Genomic DNA, 23493 nt, shown 5'->3' with positions numbered 1-23493 from the left:
CATGTCGTAGGATGTGGCATTCGTATTACGGGGGTAACATATGAATTTTTCCTCCTTGAACCGGACATTCTACGGATACAGTCATGTTGCATAAAACTTCAAGTATCGGCCCTGTCAGTCTGTTTTCATGCCCAATGGAAAATGAGGACGTAATAAGCTTGTCTTGTCTTACAAGGAGTAGCCCACATCGCTCCTCCGTTCCGCCACCTCAACTTGGTGCTTCAAGCCTTTCTTGACTCACCTTTTGAATTCGGTTGTTGGTACATGGATAACTTGAAAAGGTGGTGTTCCTCATGGCAATGTACTGTACACCAGGGGAACTGCTGAACTTAGTGCTTTACCATGTGAGCCTTCGTATTTCTTCCATAAGGACAAAGCTGTACTACGCACATCACAGTGTCTGTTATTCTTCCATTTAGCCCTCGCAGGGGTCAGGAAGTTTCAACGGCACTCATATCTAGATGGATTGAAGAGTCAATCAATCAAATCCCAGTCCGAAGTAAAGAACACCATCTGAAGGAATCAGAGCCCACTTCACTAGGGCGGTGGAGCATCCTGGGCATGGTGTAACAGTAGAGCAGTTGATCCCCTGAAACATTGTGCAGAGATCTGAATAAATCACTAAAATTCAGCACATTTTGCTTGGTGAGTGACATCTGATTTCTTCTTGTTATTGCTTCATGGTGTAACAGTTCCTTCAAACCGATCTGCAAAGCAGCTACCACGTCGTCTGTTCACAAGTTTACAGAATCTACAGAGTGACGCATCTATTCCGCCGAGATCTCTTTCGGGCAGAAGGTGTTACCAGCCGTACTTACAAATCCAAACATTCTACTAAGCTCGCTCCCACCCTGCTTAGTTGGGACTGCTTTGTTAAGTCCACATCGTTCCCTGTGTCCCCCTAAGACGACAGAGAAAACAAGATTTTTGATACTCACCGTTAAATCTGTTTCTCTGTAGTCGAAAGGGGGACACAGGGCTTCCTGCCCTTAGACGAGCTACTGTTTGGTTGCTTACTATGTAATCCTCAGGTTAACTGTTCTACCTGTTACGTTTAAAGTGCAAGTTAAAGTTCCGTTCGCAGCTTTGGAACCAACTGAATAGGAATGTATGGTATGTGGGGATAAGCCTGATGGCCACGCCCACTTAAATTAATATTCAGTGTCCAGCCTCCGGAGGATGGAACTTAACCCCATCGTTCCCTGTGTGTCCCCCTTTCGACTACAGAGAAACAGATTTAACGGTGAGTATCAAAAATCTTGTTTTTTGCTTTAATAAACTCCTGGGTTGCTTTGGCTGTATGTTATGGGTCATTGTCCATCTGTATTATGAAACGCCTCCCAATCAATTTGACTGCATTTAGCTGGTTTTGAGCAGACAGCATGTCTCTGAACACTCAGAATTCATTTGGCTGCTTATGTCCTGTGTCACATCATCTAGAAACACTAGTGTCCCAGTGCCACTGGCAGCCATGCACGCCCAAGCCATCACACTGCCTCCGCAATGTTCTATAGATGATGTGGTATGCTTTGGATCATGAGCTGTTCCACACCTTCGCAATACTTTTTTCTTTTTCTTTTTATTCTGGTAGAGGTTGATCTTGGTTTCATCTGTCCAAAGAAAGTTTTTCCAGAACTGTGCTGCCTTTTTTTAGATTTATTTTTTTTTTTTTTTTTTTTTTTAGAAAAGTCCAATCTAGCCTTTCTATTCTTGATGCTTATGAGTGGCTTGCACTTTGCAGGGCACCCCTATTTATTTACTATTTACTTTCATGCGGTCTTTCATGAAGGGGTTTCTCTTCACCATGGAAATGATTCTGCGATCATCCACCACTTGTCTTCCGTGGAAGTCCAGGTCTTTTTGCGTTGCTGAGTTCACCAGTGCTTTCTTTCTTTCTCAGGATGTACCAAACTGTAGATTTTGCCTCTCCTAATATTGTAGTAATTTCTCGGATGGGTTTTTTCTGTTTTTGCAGCTTAAGGATGGCTTGTTTCACCTGCATAGAGAGTTTGACAGCATGTTGTCTTCCACATACATACATAAATACCCCCCCCTCAAATCAACTCCATGGCTTTTATGTGCTTAATTGATCATGACATGACCAAGGAATTGCCCACACCTGCCCATGAAATAGCATTTGAGTTAATGGTTCAATTACTTTTGAGCCCCTGAAATGAAGTGATTGTGTTAAAAAAAGGCTTTAGTTCCTCACATTTTTATGCGATCTTTTTGTTCAACCCACTGAATTAAAGCTGAAAGTCTGCAGATCAACTGCATCTGAGTTGTTTAATTTAAAATTCATTGTGGTAATTTACAGAACCAAAATTAGAAAAAAGTTGTCTCTGTCCACATATTTATTGACTGTAACTGTAAATATGGACTATTTTGCAAAGGAGAGATTCGGCTTTAATGCATTGTGAGCTTTAATTACCAACCATTTAGGTCTGGCAAAGAATCCTTTTAGAAAAAATAAAGGACAGAAGTTTTAAAACATAACGTGTTAAAAAATGTCAAATGAATTATATTGCACTGAAGAAACCTGGCTGATGGCTGCCTGGCTCGTAATCTTGTTGTTATAAAAATGTTCATGTGCATCTTTCTTTGTGACAGAATCGGTTGCCTGAACTGGATACAGCTGAATCTGCCAGAGCAATAGCTTTTATCTCCTGGCTCCGAGAACAGAGACCTTTTTTCCCAACATTACATATAATACGGTAAGTAAACACATCTCTGACCTAGCAAAATCTTAAAGGCATAGTTCACCTTTAATTTGACTTTTATGATGTTATAGAATGGCCAATTCTAAGCAACTTTTTAATTGACCTTCATTATTTATTTATTTATTTATTTATTTTAGTTTTTTTAATTGTCTTCTTTTGACTCTTTCCAGCTTTTAAATGGGGGTCACTGACCCCATCTAAAAAACAAATGCTCTATAAGGCTACACATGTATTGTTATTTCTACTTCTAATAACACGTCTTTCTATTCAGACCCTATCCCTTATTTATTTTCCAGGCTGTTATTGAAATCATTGCAATAGTTGCTAGGGTAATTTGCCCCCTAGCAACCAAATTGTAAACTGGAGAGCTGCTGAGTAAAAAACTCAAAAACCACAATTGCAGATTGTCTCAGAATATTGCTCTCTACTACTACTACTACTCTCTAACACTGACAATATTGGTGTTTTATACCATAGAGTTTGTAGCCTCTGTGGTTCTATGTAGTATTAGTAGTTAGTTCAGTTGCTTTGATATTTCCTTCAGTGCACATTCCCCTTTCTGGGGGGGCATTCATTCAAAGTCACAATTTTGAACGGCACCAGTATAGCTCAATTTAAACCACCATTATCCATAAAAATAACAACTGATGTCTGCAATGCAATGTTTTGGCTCCTCCTGATCCGTTATCAATCTCTCTGATTCTTTTCATTGTTTGCCATGGTTACCATTACCTCGTTGTGGTACTATTTTCTGCACTTTAAGACTGGGTTACTTGCACTTCTTGCTCTTTACTGAAAATTATGTTTTACCCAAATTTAGCAGCTAATTACTAAAGTCACTATATTGTAAAGCATTCACCTGGAATATCTGCTACGAGTGGTGATCCCTACAGCCCTGCTTTAGGGTGATGGCCGATAGGATGCTTTGTTGCCCACACTAAATCTCTGCAGGCAATAAAACATCTGAAAATACATACTAAATGCATTGGTGTCTGTATATGAATCTCCACAGTTCCCATTATTAAAACCTGTAACACTGCCTGTTAACCAATGAAGCTTGTGGTGTAATCTTTACATTTCATTTTCCCTCAGGGATGAAAATCCTCTGAAAACAGCCTTCACACAGAACATGATTGAAGACAGAACAGAGTCTGCTTTATCTTACTATGAGTTCCTCCTGCACCTTCAGCAGCAAGTGAACAAATAAAGTGCTGCAACTGCAAGACGATACCTACAGCAGACCCATGCTTGGTGGCCTGTCCGTCTCCTCCTGTGCATTACTACATTTTTGGGCCTCACACCATAAGATGTGCATACACTGTGATTTCAAAAAATCTACTCTTCTAAGACAAAACTTGGGGACTGAAATGTGCAAGCACACAAATTGGATTTAAAAACAACAGCATTTCCGCCAGTTGATTGTTGAATTACTAATTATTGAAGAATTGTTAATTTTCCACTGCCAGATGAGTCGTTAGACACTACGCAGGACTCTTTTTGGCACCAAAGCATTCATGCTTATATTCAGGAGATCTATAAGGAGTTCAATAACAATAAAGTCAGATTTTTCTTTATAATATCTATATTTTTTCTTTCTGTCCACTTTCCTGTAATTATTATTTTGCTGCTAGTTATTTTTCCTACAAACGAATTACCAGCTTATCCCCATTCTTTGCAATAGCAGGCACTCCTTTCAAAGGTCACACCGTATAGACCTCAATTAGCATCAACAAAAGAATAGTGAAAGGATGCCATAGACTGCAGAGCTCTGCTGCGTTAGTGCTTTATTGTACACACGACATGTTTCGAGTCACATGTTTCGAGTCACATGTCACATGTGACTTGAAACATGTCGCGTGTACAATAAAGCACTAACGCAGCAGAGCTCTGCAGTCTATGGCATCCTTTCACTATTCTTTTGTTGATAGTTATTTTTCCTGTTATGGCAAGATGTCATAAAAACCCCTGTTAATAAGAAACTGATTCTCTTAGGACCAAAGTGAGTAAATGGCAAGTTGAGAAGTAAACTCTGTAGTGCAGCAGGCCTCCGCAGAGGCTATAGGCTTCATCTGCAGATTTACATTGCAGAAATTGGTAGAACGCAGAGACAAAAAAAATGAAAGTATTGTCTTAAAAATGTATGTAAAAATGACATTTAAAGGGAAAGTAAACTCTATCATGGTTCTTGTTTTGTGTGCTCGTTGATTCTTCCCGCATTTTAAGAGAGTCAAAAGTTTTAGTAGCAGAAATAAATATGTAAGGATTTTGACAAATTTTCTATTTTCACTGCATGCAGCAACAATAAATAAAATCCATGGACACCAAGGGGGTTATTTATCAAAATCCAAAAATATCAGATTTTCTGAAATGTACTCCGACCAAATCCGCAAGGGTTATTTCCCCTTATTTATCAATACATTTTCCCGAAAATTTCCTGTGTTTTGAATCGTACAAATTTTTCAGATTACAAAATCAGGTGCTTATTTTTTAATTACTGGCTTCTAGGCAAGGCAAGGATTATTGCACGAAACCCAGTGCAGATCAGAATATCTTTGGGACTTCGTGGACTTTAACTTTTTCCATTCTCGAGAAATAAATCCAGAAAAATTCTATTTTTTTTTCCACTAAAAATTCGTATTTTATAGTAAAAAAAAATCCTAATTTTTTTTTTAGAGTTTTTGGCTCTCGGACTAATAAATAACGTCCTAAAAGTCATGTTTTTTTTAGCTAAAAAAAAAGTCAAGTTTAAAGCTAGTGACACATTACTTGCGTGGCGTTTTAGTTTTTATGCATTGTCTTAATAAGGAGGGTAGTTGTAACCATCTGATAATGATAGCCTATTCTGGGGGAAGGAAGAACGCATTAATCAATCTAAAATAGTAATAATTCCATTTTTACTATGCAACTAGTCCTCATTTAAATAAATCATTGTTTCCTAGAAGTATTTGAAATCAAACATTATTTTTGTATGTTTTTTCCTTAAATATCAATGAAATATGTGAGGTTGTGTTCTTGCTTCACATCTGTATAATTAACAGTAATGTAACTGTTATTATTTGGCTTCCCAGGTTCGTTGGTATATATACTGAAAACACTGACATTGTATCAAGCCACTTCTTGATTGTAATAAGTCAGCTCACTGAGGAAGTGCCTACCTTGACATTGGATCTTATTGGCAAAAGAAAAGGGCCTGCTTACCTTTGTAGACTACAGCTATTGTAATAAAGGTTTTTTTTTAGTAGCAGGCACCAAAATCAACATGGAAAGTATCTTTATCACTTTAGTTCTATGTAGAATTGCACTTTTGACTATTGGATACACTGATCAAGTCCATAAACAGCTCAAATGCTTTGTTTGATAAGCTGGCACAATTTTCTACATTAATCACTCTAATTTATTGTGAAGTAAACTGATAGAACAAAATGTGTGTAATAACCTTAGGTTTTTTTTTTATGTTTTAATAAAAAAGAACCTTTTATCCTGGGATTTCATGTTAATAAAGTTTTTAAAGAGTTAATGTTTTTTTCCCAAATTCGTCATGTTAAACTAAGGCATTGCTAGTTCTCTTCTACCCTTTTCTTTGTTGCAAGAATTAAGCAAGGAAGAAGATTTTTCTTGTAGTTTTTTCTAAATTCTCACCTTCTATTGATCAGATTTTGTAGAGGTATAATTACTAATAATAAATTGTCCGGAAAAAAAAAAGCATTAAAACCCCACACGCTCTGATTATTTACCCAGAATTGATTTAAATTACATCATTAATTACCCTAAGTGCATCAATTATTGAAAGTGCTTAGTGCTTCACACAAAGTGCAATAGTGTATAAATCAATTTAGTACTAACACATCAATCAATGAATTCATAAATTCAATCAAACCACTGAGCGTAAATAGAGCAATAAATTCATTACGAATTCATTTAAAAATCAATTCTTAGTAGAAAATCAATTAATTAAAATGCTAGTGCCTAATAAAGGGATTTTTTAAATAGTGAGTTCATCAATATAAAATATCAAAGAAGCCAGCAATTCATAGGTTAAGATTGGAAAAGGAAAAAAGAATAGAGGTGGAGCTGTCCCAATTTCTCCTAAATAAGGTTTTTTTCTAACCTGCCCTGGGACACCACACGAGGAACAAGGCAGGATGCTGGGGACTTTGGTCTCAAATATTAACTGTCTAAAAAATTGAAAGAACAGAGGCTTGCTGCGTGCTTTGCATAAGCTTTTTCAAGGCAAATTAGGCTAACAAACCTTCACATTGCTTATTTAAGGCTTCCTGCATATTGTGTCATTGCGTTATCAAGAGAGGTGCGCATCATCGGCATCAACAGATTTTTCTTTGATGCTTACCAATTGTGAGAGGTCACAATTGTTAAGCATCAACGAAAAATCTTTAGGGGAAGATCCGGTGAGATTAATGACCACATATGATACACATAGTAATAACAGAGTATATTAAATAAACATTGAAATGCTGGGCCCCATTTTACAGGATAGAGTTGCTGTTTTCTACGAAAGATGTCCTAACTTAAACGATATGCAATCAAGAAGTCACTTCAAAAATGAGAATAAACGCCATAATAAAATCCCCTATTTACCCTGTGGGGAATGCAACATGTGTGAAAAAAAAACCCTGTTTCAAAATTACATGCACTTGCATATTTACTTGAATTACTTAGACAGGGCTTTATACTTTTTGAAATTGGCCTCAGGTGTGCATCCACAACCCCCCCATAGTTATGTATTTGCCGGAAGCTTTGGCTAAGCTCATGTGGTTATTGCACCCTCATACCCACCCCTTTATATTTCTGGTGGTCCCCCTCACTTGTTGTGCCTTGGTTTGTGCAATCGCTCTCTCTTAAAAGCCACAAATGCTAGCGGCATGGGAGGATCTAGCCGTGAAAAAACCAATGTCCCATTAGACACTTCTCTATGTACACACACACTTATTGTGTCTTTCATTTAGTTCTCCTTTACACTCTTTCATTCTATAATTAAAAACAAAGTAGAGTGATATGTGCAGTTGCACAATAGTGTGTATATGTGTAAGTGAAATGTGAAGGTGTGTATGGTAGTGATAAGGGAAAGTGTATGTGTATTTGGGAGTATGTATGTAAATACATACTCCCAAATACACATACACTTTCCCTTATCACTACCATACACACCTTCACATTTCACTTACACATATACACACTATTGTGCAACTGCACATATCACTCTACTTTGTTTTTAATTACAACACCTGACTTCTACTTTTCTAAAATGGGCGTTGGTTAAGGCAGTCTCTCCTCTTAAAAGCCGCTTAGCAGTTGGCGGGGGAGGATTTAGCACAGAGTTTGAAACCAAAGCACAGGAGATGTTTACATTAAGAATTGTTACTACAGAGAGGTAATATTCCTTTTTTACTATGACTAAAGATAAATAAGCTAGGGACCACCATGTGGGGTTTTACCTTGACGTGGTATGGTGGCTTATCAATATTCTGATCATAACTTTGTAACAAAAAAACCCTGTTTCAAAATTACATGCACTTGCATATTTACTTGAATTACTTAGACAGGGCTTTATACTTTTTGAAATTGGCCTCAGGTGTGCATCCACAACCCCCCCATAGTTATGTGTGAAAAAGTACTCAAAATACTGAACTTTATAGGTAGATTCAGCAAAAAACACTATGTTAACTGTTATATTGATTGTAAATCAAAGGGAGTGATTTACTGCTTAGAATGCCCATGTAATAAAAGATATATAGGAATGACAATTAATGACTTAGCGGAGGGTATTGTAAGTAATGTATCGGTGTTTGCAGATGACACAAAACTATCCAGCCCAATAAATTGAATCCAGGATGTGGCATCCTTGTGTAGAGTTTTTGGTCCTTGACCGCCCTTCCACCTGCCACGCCTTTGGAGCTCCTCACTTAGGATCCAGAGATCTCCGGGAGACAAGCAGTACACCACACAATATATGATGCAAAGCTAGTCTGTTTATTAACATACAGAATGAGCTCTTATACTTTTGCATGCTCCCTATAGCTCCCCCTTCAAGAGCATAAAAGGACAGAGAGACAAACATTTAGCACAGTTTGCAGAATCACACAAATAGAGCATGTGTTACATTTAGAAGAAGCAAACAAGTTACATAGGGTGGGGGAGGTAAGATGTCAAAGTTACAGAAATAACTAAAGTGCAACAGCTGAAGTACACATTTTTCAGTAACAGTATGCAGTTTCTACAAGTTGTACAGATAATATTGATCCTGTAATATCACTAAACAGTTACAAGCAATTAACTCTGTAATGTAAGAATTTAAAGGTGAAGTATAAGAATAATGATTTTAAGCATATTCCTACAATCCCTCCTTTTATCCCAAATAGGGATAAACTATAAAACTAAAAGAGAAAAATTTTGATTTTGTGGTGTGGGAGTATAATTCTTGGAGGAAGAAATGGACTTATGATAGAGGCAAGACATTAATTTAACTGAACAGCATACAGAGATGAGAATGACAATAAGTAGCATAATAAAAATGAAAACACCTTTGATAAGACTAGATAACCAAGTACTAATGCCAGAGAACCAAGTAGATGGGTCAAGCCATGCAAAAGGGTTAGTTTCAGTGTGATCTTTCAAAAAATTAGATTTCATTTCAGTAACTTTATCAAGATGGGCTGATACTGCCTTTTCAACATCATAAGAATCATGAATATAACTACAGCAGGCAGTGGAGACAACAACACAAAGACCTCCTTGACTGGCGGTTAAATAATCTAGAACTAAACGGTGTTGCATAACCTCCTTTTTTAAAGACTGAACTTCGGAGGCCACTTCACGGAAGGTTTCATCAAACTCATTAGTGATATTATCAAGCAGAATAGACAAATCAATGATGAACCTAAAGGCTTTCTTTAAGCAACATCTATTAATCCAGGGAATATCAAATAAGGACTGGGCAGACCCAGGACTGACATCTCGCTTATGGCGAGGCTGGGAAAAAGGCAGGGAGCTTGGTAAGGAAGAAGAATTGGTGTACCAAGTGGGAGGAATTAAGCGAGCTATAGTACAAATTCCCGATGCTGCCACTGGTAACCATGGATAAGCATATCTTCCGCACACATAATAGTAAGTAGGAGGCAAAGTATAAGGATAATCATGAGAGATATACAATGTTATAGCCTTAAGCATGTTAAAACGAACAATCAGAACAATCAAGTTTCATCATTTGATTAAATAATGAATTATTTCCTTTATCAACAAAAGACTCTCTATCTTTTGGATGGTCATGCCTAAGAGCCTGTTGAAGGTCAACTGAGTAAATGAAGGATGCTTTAGAACAGTCTATGCGACCAACTGGGTTGGTAGCAATCATATGGGTAACACAGTGTCGTTGTCTCCCTGTGCCACACACGGTAATAGGGATTTCTCCCTCTATCTCATATGACTTATTGTAGCACAATATTGGTGGTTGTGAAAAACCTGCAATCTCTAAACGAGTACGTGTGTTATTGAAACGGTCTGAAGTTATGGTTCCATTGGGCATAGTAACAATGTCCTCAAGAGACAATGGCTGGGCAATATAAGGAAGATGCTTGGAAGAAGTAGGAGAGTGAGTGCAAATCCAACACTTAGAGATGTTCAATGTTGCTGCGGCAGTCAGGTGCATCCGGATAAGGGAGTTTGCTGCAAAGGAATCAGAGTTAATCAGATGAGAATGGAGGTCTCGTTGGAAGAGGCGAGGGCCAGCTGCCCCTGGTTGGTACATCTCGATCAACTTGTACACGCCTGTAACAAGCATAAGGATTATGCTCATTCCGATAAAAGATCCAGCGAGAACGAAGCACACTCTTCCTCCATTGCCAGGGGCAAAGACGGGATAGGGCCAACAAGGGAGGTCGACGTCGCTTCGGGCTGGGCGAAGGGGTGCCTTCTTTAGACGACTGGCGTGGATCCATTGGTGGCTTTCTGCAGTCAGCACAGCAGTACGCGTGATGGCCAGGACCGTTGTAGGCTGTCCGTATGGGGTTTCACCTTTCCTTGGATGTAGTCGTCGGACGAGAACCAGATCCCCTGTTTGAAAGCGATGGGTTGGTTCCTGTGGGGGAAGAGGAGAAGACAGGGAGACATCACCATAATAACCATTCAACACCTTTACTAACTCCCTAACGTATAATTCCTGTATCTGCTCTAAATCCCATGGGAGGAAGATCGGTGGGCCTCTTGTCCATGGTGTTGGAAAAGGGCGTCCCATAAGGACCTCAAATGGGGAGAGTTTTGTACGTGTATGTGGGACCATGTGGATTTCCGCAAGGACTGCTGGGAGATGCTGTTCCCAATTTGTGAAAGTGCCATTAGTGCACTTCCGAATTTTATCCTTGATTGTTCGATTCATCCGTTCCACTTGGCCGGATGATTGTGGGTGATATGGGATATGGAGCTTCCAGGTAACTTTTACCCATTGTGTTAATTCTTTTATGACCTTGGACGTGAATGCTGGTCCCTGATCTGTGTCTATCGTTTCTGGACATCCCCAACGGGGAATAATTTCGTGACACAAAATCTTTGCTACAGTTTTGGCATCTTCCTTTCTAGTTGCAAATGCCTCTGACAACCTGCTGAACCTGTCTACTATGACTAACAGGTATTGGAACCCTCCCTTGGTCTTGGGCATGTGTGAAAAGTCTATTTGGATGCACTGAAATGGGCCCTGAGGGAGCGGGAGGTGTTGGTGTTTTGCAGTGGCTGGGGTGATGTTATTTTGGGCACATGTCATACAGCGGTCGAGTTGGCCATTGATCATGGACGTGGGTACAGAACCTTTTGTTGAATTCCTGTGTTACTGTTTTGCGATTGTTGTGACCTACCCCATGTAGCTGGGCTATGAACATTGGGGCAGCATGCTTAGGTAACCCTATCACCCCTCCTTTTCACCAGAGACCCAAAGGGTCGATGGACAACCCTTGGGACTGCCAATATGAGCGATCACCGGGAGAGGCATGGAGCTGTAATTCAAACAGCAAGGCCTCGTGGGGAAGGGAGGGGGGTGACAATTGGACTTGTTGTTCGCACTGCGCAAGGCATAGAGCCATGAGAGATGGGGGCACACGCAAAGGGAGAGTGGCAGCCCACTTTGCAACAGTGTCTGCAAAGCGATTGCCAACCGCGACGTGATCATCAGCCATAGAATGGCCCCTACATTTTACAATGGCAAGGGTTTTGGGCAAGGAAAGGGCATGTAAAAGTTGATCAATGTAGATTGAGTGAGAAATCGGCTTGCCATCAGCAGATTTAAAACACCTCCTTTGCCAAATAACCCCGAAATCATGAACAACCCCATAGGCGTACCTACTATCCGTGAAAATAGTTAAGTCAGAGTCAGCGAATAAGGTACAGGCACGGGTGAGGGCAACAAGTTCAGCTACTTGGGCAGACTTGGCTAGTAGGGGTAGGGCCTCATGTACAATGTCAGGAAGCTGAACAACAGCATAGCCGGACAAGTAGGTGACATCGTTAGGGCGGGAACAAGATCCGTCCACGAAAATTTCAATGCCCTCATCTAATGGGGTAGACTGCAAGTCCCATCTAGGGGAAGTGTTTTGGTGGATGAGGTCAATACATGAATGTTCATCCACTGGGTCTGGGGGACTTGTATTGGGCAATGAGAGGAGTGCATGCAAGATCGGGACGGGGCCAGATGTGGCAGAGGCATACCTAACAGAAAGGTTAGTGGTAGATGTAAGAATGACCTCATAGCCAGAGAGTCTTTGGGCTGTCATGTGCTGAGTCGTGATATTCTTAAGGACATGTAGCACATGATGGGTAGTAAATAGAGTGGTTGGGTATGACAGGGTGATGGTGGATGCAGACTCAACAGCCATAGCGCATGCGGCCAGTGCCCGAAGGCACGCTGGCATACCTTGCACAGTGGAAGGTAGTGCCCTGGAGAAGTAGGCAACAGGCCGATAAGTGTTTCCATGAATCTGGGCTAGGACCGCAGCCATGGTCTTACAATTTTCTCTGCAGTACAAAACAAATGGCAGCTTATAGTTGGGCAGGCCCAGACCTGGAGCAGAGCAGAGACCGTCAATGAGTGCCTTGTATGCAACTTGGGCAGTATTTGTCCATGCAAGCGTTTTAGTGACAGAGTCTTTGAGCATCCCCCTCAAAATGCTATCATAGTATGAACAGTCTGGTATCCATTGTCTACAAAACCCAACCATGCCCAGGAAACTTATCAATTGTTCTTTGTTTGTGGGCCGGGCAAGGTTAGTTATTGCTTGTACACATTCAGGATTGAGAAGTCTTTGGCCTCGGGAAAGCAGGAAACCGAGGTAGTGTACGGATTGGCAGAATTGGACCTTTTGACGTGATACTTTGTGTCCTTCTTCACAAAGGTATTTCAACAATGAAACTGTATCAATGTAACAGGCCTCAGAGTCTGGGCTGCATAACAAAAGGTCATCTACATATTGCAAGAGAGTTGACCCTGCCTGGGGGACCTAACCCTTTAAAGATTCATGGAGGACATGGCTGTAGATTGCTGGTGCGTGGGCGTAGCCCTGGGGAAGACGTGCCCAACAGAGACTACGCCCCTCAAAGGTAAAGGCAAACAAAGGCCTTGTTTTCTCAGCCACTTTTACACTGAAGTAGGCATTACATAAATCGATTACACTGTAGGCTGCAGAGTCTGCTGGAATGGACGTTAATAATGAATTAATGTCGGGGACTATGGGGGCCATGGGCTGGATGAGTTTGTTAATCGCGCGGAGGTCCTGTGTAAATCTGTAAGTGCCATCTGCTTTCTTGACAGGGTTGATGGGCGTGTTGTATGGTGATATGGCGGGGACTAAGATACCTGCTTTAAGAAACTCCTTTATCATGGGACGGATGCCCTCAATTTTTTCTTGTGAAAGGGGGTACTGCTTTTGATAGACAGGATCTTGTGATTTTAACACTGCTTCATAAGGAGTGCAGTCAATGAGTCCTGTATCTAACTTGGATGTAGCCCATACCTCAGGAGGGATTAAGTGTTCAGGGATGCCCTTGTCCTGGTACAGGTATAGAGGGGGTGAATGGACAGACATCCCTCCTTTAGAGGAAACGTAAATTGAGATGTTAAGTGTCCCCATGAGATCCCTTCCCAATAAATTGACTGGGCATGAGTGAACAACTGTGAACCTGTGGTACAAAATAATGTGACCCTCAGGAGAGTGAACTGGGATGGGCTCAGTGCGTTCGCTGGGAGTTGCAACCCCATTTATTCCAATAGAGGGAGTGCCTGGTGTGGTGGGCCCCGAGTACAGATCAGCAGTAAGAATTGAAGAAGTGGCGCCCGTATCAACAAGGAACCAAACTGGGCGTTGCACTTCATTTAAAGTAAGAGTGATTGAAACAAAGGGCTGATCTGAAGAAAAATCGGTTATATCACACCAGGCCACTGGGGTTCCCTCTAGGCAGCTCTATTGTGTTTTCTCCCCCCACCTGATGGGGTACTTGGGTGGGGCAGGGGCTTGGGTTGGACGGGTGATGCGGTCTGGCGGGGGTGAACGCATACGGCACTCCCGATACCAGTGACCATACTTGCCGCAGCGGTGACATTGACCTTGGTTGTGGTTATTCTGGACCTGTCTGTTATTACGGGGCTTGCTTCTATAATTATTCATGGGCTGACTATAATGCAGGGCTTGCACGTGTGGCTTAGGGGAGGTTTTTGAGTTGGGTGAATCGAAGCACCCTGCAGTGTCCTTTGAGATAAGAGCGTTATCAAAGTCCCTAGGGTCTTTGGTTAGCCACTCATCAACAATTCGTTTAGCAACAACTTGTGTATCGGGTAGAAGGTTGCCCATTGCTGTTTGAATGTATACTATTCCTAGGTCACCGGCAAAATTAAGTCCGGCTTCCTCCTGCCAGTTTTTTCTGAACCTGATTATGAAGTCGGACACTGTCTCCCCTATTTTCTGTTTACATGCCATGGCTATGGGTAAAGACTTTCTATCTCCATACAGGCGCTTGAGTTCAGTGAGGACTTCAGCCCACATCTCATTCAATGCGTCCTGAGTGCGCAGGGGGTAGGACTGGGCCGGAGTTCTTGCATCAGGAATCCTAAGACTCCTGACGTTGTCATAATTGAAACCAGAGTTGGGATCATTCCCTAATGACGCATCTATTATTAGCCTCACGTCTTCCACTGTAAGTGCACATCCCTTGGACATTCTCTTAAGGTAATTTACAGCTGCGCATGGATTTCGTCGCGGATTGGGGCAATTAGCGAGGATAGCATTGAGGGATGTAGCATCTATGGGCTTGATTATCATTTGATCCCCAACTGTCATGAAAGGTGCTTGAAATTTTGTTGGTGGTTTAATGACCCTTTTTGGAAGTTTTGATATTACTTCTGTGGTATCTTTTGATTGTGATTTATTTAAGTCATTAGGGGTGGTCTTGCATAAGAGGACAAGTCATCCTCATCGGACGTGTCGGATTCCTCTGCTTTAGCCTCATCAGAATCACTATGGGGACTAAATACTGACCTCCAGGCTACTAAAACAGCCTCTTCGTCAGTGAACTGGGACTGTAAGGCAGGGTATATCGGGGCATATGGAGGTGGCTTTGACTGTCCTTTTGAAGCATTGGTGGCCCTGGGAAGTGTCTTTCCTGTTGGGGCTGTTGGACCTGAATAAAGGGGGGCTAACTGGACCCAAACTTTGGCACATTTGGGCATATATTTCATATCCCACTCTGGGTCACGGGGGTACTCCTTCCATGCCTTTCTGTCTCCTAGACAAAGCCCCTTTAACATATTTATGTGATACTCGCTAAATGACCCTTCCCTTGGAAAAGGACTATTATCTTCCATTCCCTCTGTCCACCCTGCCACATTAGCTACAAAGGGATCCACATAAAAGGCTCCAGAAGTACGTTCAACATACTGCTTAGGAGTTTCATTTGGCAATGGTTTGGATGAAATAGACCGGGGGCTCCTTCTAGCTGCTGTCTTTGGAACATCACTATGACTCTTATACTTAATTACATGTGGTTTCTGTTGGTCTGGGGGAGCCGCTTACCTTCGACATTCCCCATGGTGTACTGCCTAGTATGATTATCTAGATTGTATTAGTAATATCAGGTGTTATTGGAGTTGTAACGCGTGACAGAACAGTGCTCACGGATGTGCTCTCATTGATTATCTCTCGAGCCCGTCTGGTGTGTTAGACCAGCCGCTTGCCAAAACGTTCTGTCGGCCCTGCGCCCTTACGGCCTTCTTTTGGGGATACGGCCACTACCGTCACAACTCCCAATCACACAGCCTTTCAATCTCTCATTCATAAAACAGCATGCAAAAGCTTAGCAATACATATACATATATTGACAAACAAACAATTAGGTATCCCTTGTGAGGAACTCCTGGGCAGTGGAGAATTTGGAATAGAAATTTTAGTAGTAGTTCACGTGACACACACACACACACTTTCAGGCAGACTCTGCTGCAATATTAAACAGACATAGTGCCGGGATGGGGACTCTAACCCCGACCCTGTCCTAGACAGGCACAAATGCCGGGAAGGGGACTCTAACCCCAACCCAGTGTCAGGCGGGCAGAAGTGCCAGGAAGGGGACTCTAACCCTCAACCCAGTCCCTGAGGCTGTGGAGCCTAGCTACCACACAGACACTCCTGATCCTGTATCAGAACGGGACACGCCCTTGTGAAACTACACAGTAATCTAATTATTAATTTACTTGGCGGTGCTACAGATACGGGGAGACTTTCAAAAGGAATGTACTCACCCGAAAACTGAGCATCCCGCTTCCGACACCAGAAACTGTAGAGTTTTTGGTCCTTGACCGCCGTTCCACCTGCCACGCCTTTGGAGCTCCTCACTTAGGATCCAGAGATCTCCGGGAGACAAGCAGTACACCACACAAGATATGATGCAAAGCTAGTCTGTTTATTAACATACAGAATGAGCTCTTATACTTTTGCATGCTCCCTATAGCTCCCCCTTCAAGAGCATAAAAGGACAGAGAGACAAAGATTTAGCACAGTTTGCAGAATCACACAAATAGAGCATGTGTTACATTTAGAAGAAGCAAACAAGTTACATAGGGTGGGGGAGGTAAGATGTCAAAGTTACAGAAATAACTAAAGTGCAACAGCTGAAGTACACATTTTTCAGTAACAGTATGCAGTTTCTGCAAGTTGTACAGATAATATTGATCCTGTAATATCACTAAACAGTTACAAGCAATTAACTCTGTAATGTAAGAATTTAAAGGTGTAGTATGAGAATAATGATTTTAAGCATATTCCTACACCTTGCAACAGGATCTTGACATACTGGGCAGCTAAGTGGCAAATGAGATTCAACGCTGCATTGGGGGGGTGCGCACATGGAGGGGATCGCGCACACCCACGTGAGCAAGAAGGGGAACGCGTGAGCAACTAGGCCACGTGAGCAACTAGGCAACCCTGTCGGGTTGCCTAGTTGGCTTGGTCCAGCACTGATTGTGGGGTATTAATATAAAATTCATATGCTCTATTTGGATTTGGGGGTCTCTGTATGCCACATAGTATGGTAAATATATGCATATTGGGCATAAAACTGTTTAGTAGACCCCTGGCATTCAAATTTAGGATGCTTTATGCTGGTAATGATACATGCATGATACAATGCTGGAAAGTTAAAGCTTTGAGGCAATTTTCAGGTATTTCCCCAAAACTGCCAATTTGGGATAGCATTGCGACTCAGTAGTTAGGAGCAGAAAGGCATAGGTACCCATTTTAGATTAGGTAGAATATGTACTTTTTAAAAATATATGGTTTTGGGGGGTAAACATATATTTCTGTGTTTTTACCCCACAAAAAATGCAGTCAATGTGTTGATTTTTCATGGGCAAGGTATGATGTACATTAATAACTATGACATATATAGAAAATAATTGCACACGACACCAGGAACACATTTTTTGGTTGGAGGGTTGGCCGCAGCACTGTTTATTAACATTTTGAACACTACATTGTAATTTCAAAATAAAAGTTATCCATACTTTGATATCTGAAAAACCAGCCAGCCTCTGCTCATACCCAGCAGGCCGCCATATGACTATTAAAATTTTAGCAAATTATAATATCCATGCCATATTTATTTGTTATGGCCGCCTAAAACAAAAACACAAAATTCACATATAATGCTGCGACATATATATATATATATATATATATATATATATATATAGACAAATACAAGATTCCTCTGCACTCAACCCATTATCAATATATTTAAGACAGCGACATTTTGTGCATACTGCTACTGAAAAATGCCTTACCCTTTAAACAAAACAGGGATTGTTTGTCCATATATTGCAATATATTTAAGCTGGCCAACTACGTCAAAGTCATCCCATATCTGGCCAGTCCTATGCTCAATTTTCATCTGATTCATTAAGAATTCTATGGTTTAATTATACATTTTATAAAAGGGACGAATACGTTTTACCTGCAACTTACTAGCTGCTTTCAAAGTAAAACTCCCAAACTTGGCTGCTCTTTTATTAGACACCAGTGGGATCACCTGACTATAGTTGGAGGGGGTGGGAGCTACAACATGGAGCTGGTCACTGCTCCTGTATAACTATAACAAACAGGGGAAAGTTGTGCTCACCACTAGTTTTTAAAATCATTAGGCGGGGGTGCAATGAGGGTGTGACCACAAAAAACATATAGACAAATACAAGATTCCTCTGCACTCAACCCATTATCAATATATTTAAGACAGCGACATTTTTTGCATACTGCTACTGAAAAATGCCTTACCCTTTAAACAAAACAGGGATTGTTTGTCCATATATTGCAATATATTTAAGCTGGCCAACTACGTCAAAGTCATCCCATTTCCTGATCCTCACATGGCAGTGGTCACTCATGGGTTAACACCCCGCTGGAATGTGAGGACAGGAAGTATCAAGCTAATAAAACTCCTCCCCCAAGACTCCCACCTCGTCTTTTTTTATCCTGTTGGAGTGAGGAGAAACTACGTTATGTGCCAGCAGCTTGCCTCCTCCTGCTAAAGTCCTGGTGTAACGCTGATTGCCAACCGTTCCCAGGAGCCCTTTTAGTGACCTGGGCATATGGGGATTGTCTTTCACAACCCTAGGCTTTAAGTCCTCTCGAGGCATGCTTTGCTGGGACCAGGGAACTATTCAGGTAAGCGTGTATTAGCTTTCAGCGGTGAATCAAAATGGCGGTGCGGTTCAGCCTGGAACGCATGACCCGAAACCGGAAGTTCGGGTTTTTCAATGCGGAGACCATTTAAAAGTCGGCGCGAAAGTTTTTAGGGTGCTCCTGGCATTCCTGCAATGCTCTGCCCACCGTTACCACTGACTAGCCTTGCAGTAAGTGACAGAAACAACTGGTAAATAACTTACCTGCCTAACATCAGTGTCAAACTGAATTATTGGCTTACTAATATGCTTGCTTGTTCTTGCAGCTATGAGTTCCCACAGAAGGTCACATTCTGCTCACAGGGGGTGAGTTGATACAAGCCTGTGCTTTTTGGCATAGATGTCTGTGTGTGTATATATATATATGTATATATGTATATGCATGCCTATATGTATGTTGTTGATTTTGGAGGCTTAATGTGTCCTTATTTTTAATAGGGACCCTAGGGACAATGATGAACTGGAGGAACACAGAAGGAAAATCTCCAGAAGGCAATGTGAAGCTTGCGACCATTATGCCCTAGAAAATAAAAGACTCTGCCAAGATTGCTTATCTAATGCAGCTGGCCCCAGCACTTCAGACCAAATCTCCCATCTCATGAATTGGATGCAGACGTCTTTTGTGGATTCTATGGCTTCAGCTATTTCCAAAGGCACAGAAAAAGCAGTTAAAACCATGTCAGTCAGTGTTCCTGCTAAAACCGCTAAACTACCCATCTCTTTAACTGATTCCGAAGAGTCTGGAGAATACTCATCTGAGGATAGCCAAACTGATGTGAATTCAGATAAAGACAAAGATTCTAACTTCGACTTGGAAAAAGTTGAACCTCTCATTTTGGCTCTTAGGAAAATTCTAGACTTAGACTCGGAAGAAGATACATCTACCAGACATGACAAAATGTTCAAGTGTCAAAAGAAGAAGAATCATCTCTTACCAATACACAAGGTGATCAAAGAAGAAATCAAGACACAATGGGACCAACCAGACCAAAAGTTCTTTGTCACCAAAAAGATGAGCAAGATGTATCCATTTGATAAGGAAGAGATAAAGGATTGGGAAGAACCCCCTAAAGTGGATACAGCCATCATAAGGGTGGCACGTAAGACCACTCTTCCGGTGGATGAGGGCATCTCCCTAAGAGACGTCATGGAAAGAAGACAGGACAACACTTTAAAGAAGGCTTATACAGTTGCAGGATCAATATGCAAACCAGCAGTGGCTATTACCTCAGTTGCTAGGGCCACAAAACTGTGGTTACTCAACCTGGAAGAGTCCTTAAATAACAGAATAAGCAGAGAGCAAATTCTGGATGACCTACAAGTAGTCAAATTGGCTACCGACTACATAGCAGAAGCATCGCTGGATGTCATCAGATGGTCAGCCAAAAGTATGGGATTAGCTGTAGCAGCTAGAAGGTCTCTTTGGCTTAAGCATTGGCAAGCGGACAATCCATCTAAACACAACTTATGTAAACTGCCTTTTCAAGGCCAATTACTATTCGGATCAAAGCTTGATGACATCATATCTAAAGCTTCAGCTGGGAAAAGCTCATTTCTTCCTCAAGACAGAAGAGGAAAGAAAAACTTCAGGACCCCCAGGGATAAACAGCCTTTTCAGGAAGCCAGATCCTATAGACCGGGCAAAAGATTTTACAATCAACCCTCTTGGAGGAAGCAAGGAAACCAGGGTAATTCCTTTTAAGTCCTTTTAAAAGGGAAGACAGAATCAATAAAAAACAAGCATGAAGGTACGAAGGCCCAATCATCGTCAGTAGGAGGAAGGTTGATGAAGTTCCAAGATGTTTGGGCCACCACTACATCAGACAAATGGGTAAAAACCATTATCTCAGAAGGATACTCTCTGGAATTCAAACATCAGCCAAAACAAGATTTCTTCATAAAATCCAGTGCTCCAAAGAATCACAAAATCAAGAGACAATTAAGGAAGATTTTGAGGAGTCTGTTACAAAAACAGATCATACAAAGAGTGGAACAAGGACAAAAATTCAAAGGAATTTATTCTACATTCTTTCTGAAGGAGAAGACATCAGGAGAATACAGACCGATTCTAGATCTATTCCTTTTAAACCAATTACTCAATGTCCAAACTTTCAGGATGGAATCTGTCAGAACCATTGCACTAGAAGTCCAGCAAGGGGACTGGATGGTGATGATCGATTTAACAGATGCTTATCTCCACATACCAGTAACAAGAAAACATCAGAGGTTTCTCAGATTTTGCATTCTCGACCAACATTTCCAATACAGAGCCCTACCATTTGGCCTGTCAACTGCTCCCAGAACCTTCACAAAAGTACTAGCACCAGTTATCGCTCACCTAAGACTACAAGGAATTCAAATTTACTCGTACTTAGACGACATTCTCGTGAAAAGTCAAAGTCCAAAAGCATTACAAATCCACACTCAGTTTGTGCTGAAGACTCTACAAACACACGGCTGGATAGTAAATCTAGAGAAATCTCAACTAGTCCCAACTCAGAAGCTCAACTATTTAGGCGTAATCTTCAATACAAAGAAGGAAATCATATCTCTCCCAAGGCACAAAATAAAGTCAATTACAGAAACAGTAAAGAGTTTTCGGAAGAACAACAAGAAATCCGTAAAACAGTGTCAACAAATGATAGGGAAGTTTGTTTCCACGATGGATGCGGTCAAATGGGCCATGAGCCACACAAGGATGCTTCAACAAGACTTTCTACTCCAATGGAACAGGGTAGAGAATTCGTCACAATCTGTGATACTAAGTACACACACTATGAAAGATCTAACCTGGTGGGAGAACCCCCACAATCTCAATCAAGCAGTAAGTTTGAAGGAGCCAACCTGGGTAAAGATTACTACAGACGCAAGTGCTTCAGGCTGGGGGGCCCACCTAGATGGAGTTCTTGTCCAGGGAAATTGGACTCAACAGGCAAAGAACTGGTCATCCAACAAGAAAGAACTGATGGCAGTATGGAAGGCTATCCTAGCTTTCCAAGAACAGATTCTGGGGAAACCAGTAAAAATTGTTTCAGACAATTCCTCAGTGGTCAAGTACATCAGCAAACAAGGAGGAACGCGGAGTCCGTCACTGCTCTTAATCGCTTTGAAAATTCTCTACTGGGCAGAGAAACATCTAACCAATTTAACAGCTATTCACATTCCTGGGAAACTGAATACAGAAGCAGACTTTCTCAGCAGAAGTCAAGTCTATCCAGGAGAATGGTCTCTGAACCAGAGAATATTCCAGAAACTAACAGAGATATGGGGAACCCCCCTAATAGATCTCATGGCAACCAGAACGAATACAAAAGTAAAGACGTTTTGCTCGAGGTTCCCACAGAAGGAAGCCCTGTTCATGGATGCTTTTTCGAAGAAATGGGAATTTCCCCTGGCATTCATTTTCCCTCCATTTCCTGTAATTCAAAAGGTTCTCAGGAAGATTCGTCAGGACAATGCGGATGTGATCATTGTTTTGCCGTGGTGGCCGAGGAGACCGTGGTTTCCACAATTGTTCTTGATGGCCTTGGATCACCCGATCAAACTTCCATTGATCCCCAACCTGTTATCTCAAGGTCCTCTGGTGCACCCCAACCTGGAAAGATTAGCTTTAACGGCATGGAGGTTGAAAGGCAAATCATGAAAGAAAAGGGCCTCTCCGAGAAAGTGATAAACACAATGTTGGCTTCCAGGAAACCTTCTACATCCAATACCTACTATAGAATCTGGGGTGTGTTCTCTGACTGGTGCAATACCCAGGGAGGGAGTTTTCTCCATCCCAAACCTGAATCGGTAGTAGAATTTCTTCAACAAGGACTGGATAAGGGACTTAGTAATGTATCAATACACTAAAAAGTCACATATCAGCTTTATCTGCCCTAACGTCAATACAATGGGCCTCTCATCCTTTGGTGATCAGATTTATCCAAGCCATTAAACACCTTAACCAAGCTGCAGAGACAAAGTACCACCATGGGATCTACCATTAGTGTTAAAAGCGTTGATGACTGATCCTTTTGAGCCTATTGAAGAAATACCTCTAAGTTTTTTGACACTGAAGATGGTGTTTCTACTGGCAATTGTGTCAGCTAAAAGAGTCAGTGAACTACATGCACTCTCAATGGCTGAGAAAAATTTATCCATTTTTTCAGATAAAGCGGTGTTAAAACTGAATGACGATTTCTTGCCTAAAGTGGTCTCAAATTTCCACATCAATCAACTAGTGGTGCTACCTACCTTCTTCTCTAATCCTCAAAATGAGGAACAACTTCTATGGCATAACCTGGATGTTGTCAGGTGTCTCAAATGCTATCTGACAAGAACTGAAAGTTTCAGAAGTACTACAGCTCTCTTCGTATTTCCAGAAGGAACCAGAAAGGGTAAAAAAGCTTCTAAGAACATTTTAGCCAAATGGATCAAAGACTGCATCAGCAAGGCTTACTCCTTAAGTGCAATGGCTAGTCCGAAGAGTTTAAGGGCGCACTCTACTAGAGCATTATCAACGTCTTGGGCATTCAGGGCTCAGGTTTCCCCTGAAGAAATTTGCAAAGCAGCTGC

General features: G+C 41.4%; 2 protein-coding genes across 7 annotated transcripts in view; one reads left to right on the top strand and one right to left on the bottom strand.

The window, feature by feature from the left end:
- sec24a.S (SEC24 homolog A, COPII coat complex component S homeolog) overlaps window positions 1-4448 on the top strand; it is a 111071-nt gene extending 106623 nt beyond the window's left edge. For all 6 annotated transcript variants that reach the window (XM_018254967.2, XM_018254968.2, XM_018254969.2 and 3 more), the window contains 2 exons: window positions 2611-2714; window positions 3813-4448. In XM_018254967.2, coding sequence (XP_018110456.1) covers window positions 2611-2714; window positions 3813-3927 — 219 coding nt within the window. In that variant the 3' untranslated portion in view covers window positions 3928-4448. The remainder of the gene's footprint in view (window positions 1-2610; window positions 2715-3812) is intronic.
- A 4241-nt stretch (window positions 4449-8689) lies between these two features.
- LOC108712647 lies at window positions 8690-17915 on the bottom strand. Its single transcript, XM_018254966.2, has 2 exons — window positions 16504-17915; window positions 8690-10812 (listed from the first exon to the last, which is right to left on the bottom strand). The coding sequence occupies exons 1-2, from the start codon at window positions 16516-16518 to the stop codon at window positions 9907-9909; spliced, it is 921 nt and encodes a 306-aa protein (XP_018110455.1). The 5' UTR covers window positions 16519-17915; the 3' UTR covers window positions 8690-9906.
- Between the last annotated feature and the right edge of the window lie 5578 nt (window positions 17916-23493).

The sequence above is a fragment of the Xenopus laevis genome, chromosome 3S (assembly GCF_017654675.1).
Source record: "Xenopus laevis strain J_2021 chromosome 3S, Xenopus_laevis_v10.1, whole genome shotgun sequence".
Lineage (NCBI taxonomy): Eukaryota > Metazoa > Chordata > Amphibia > Anura > Pipidae > Xenopus > Xenopus laevis.
This window is presented reverse-complemented; position numbering and strand designations above follow the sequence as displayed.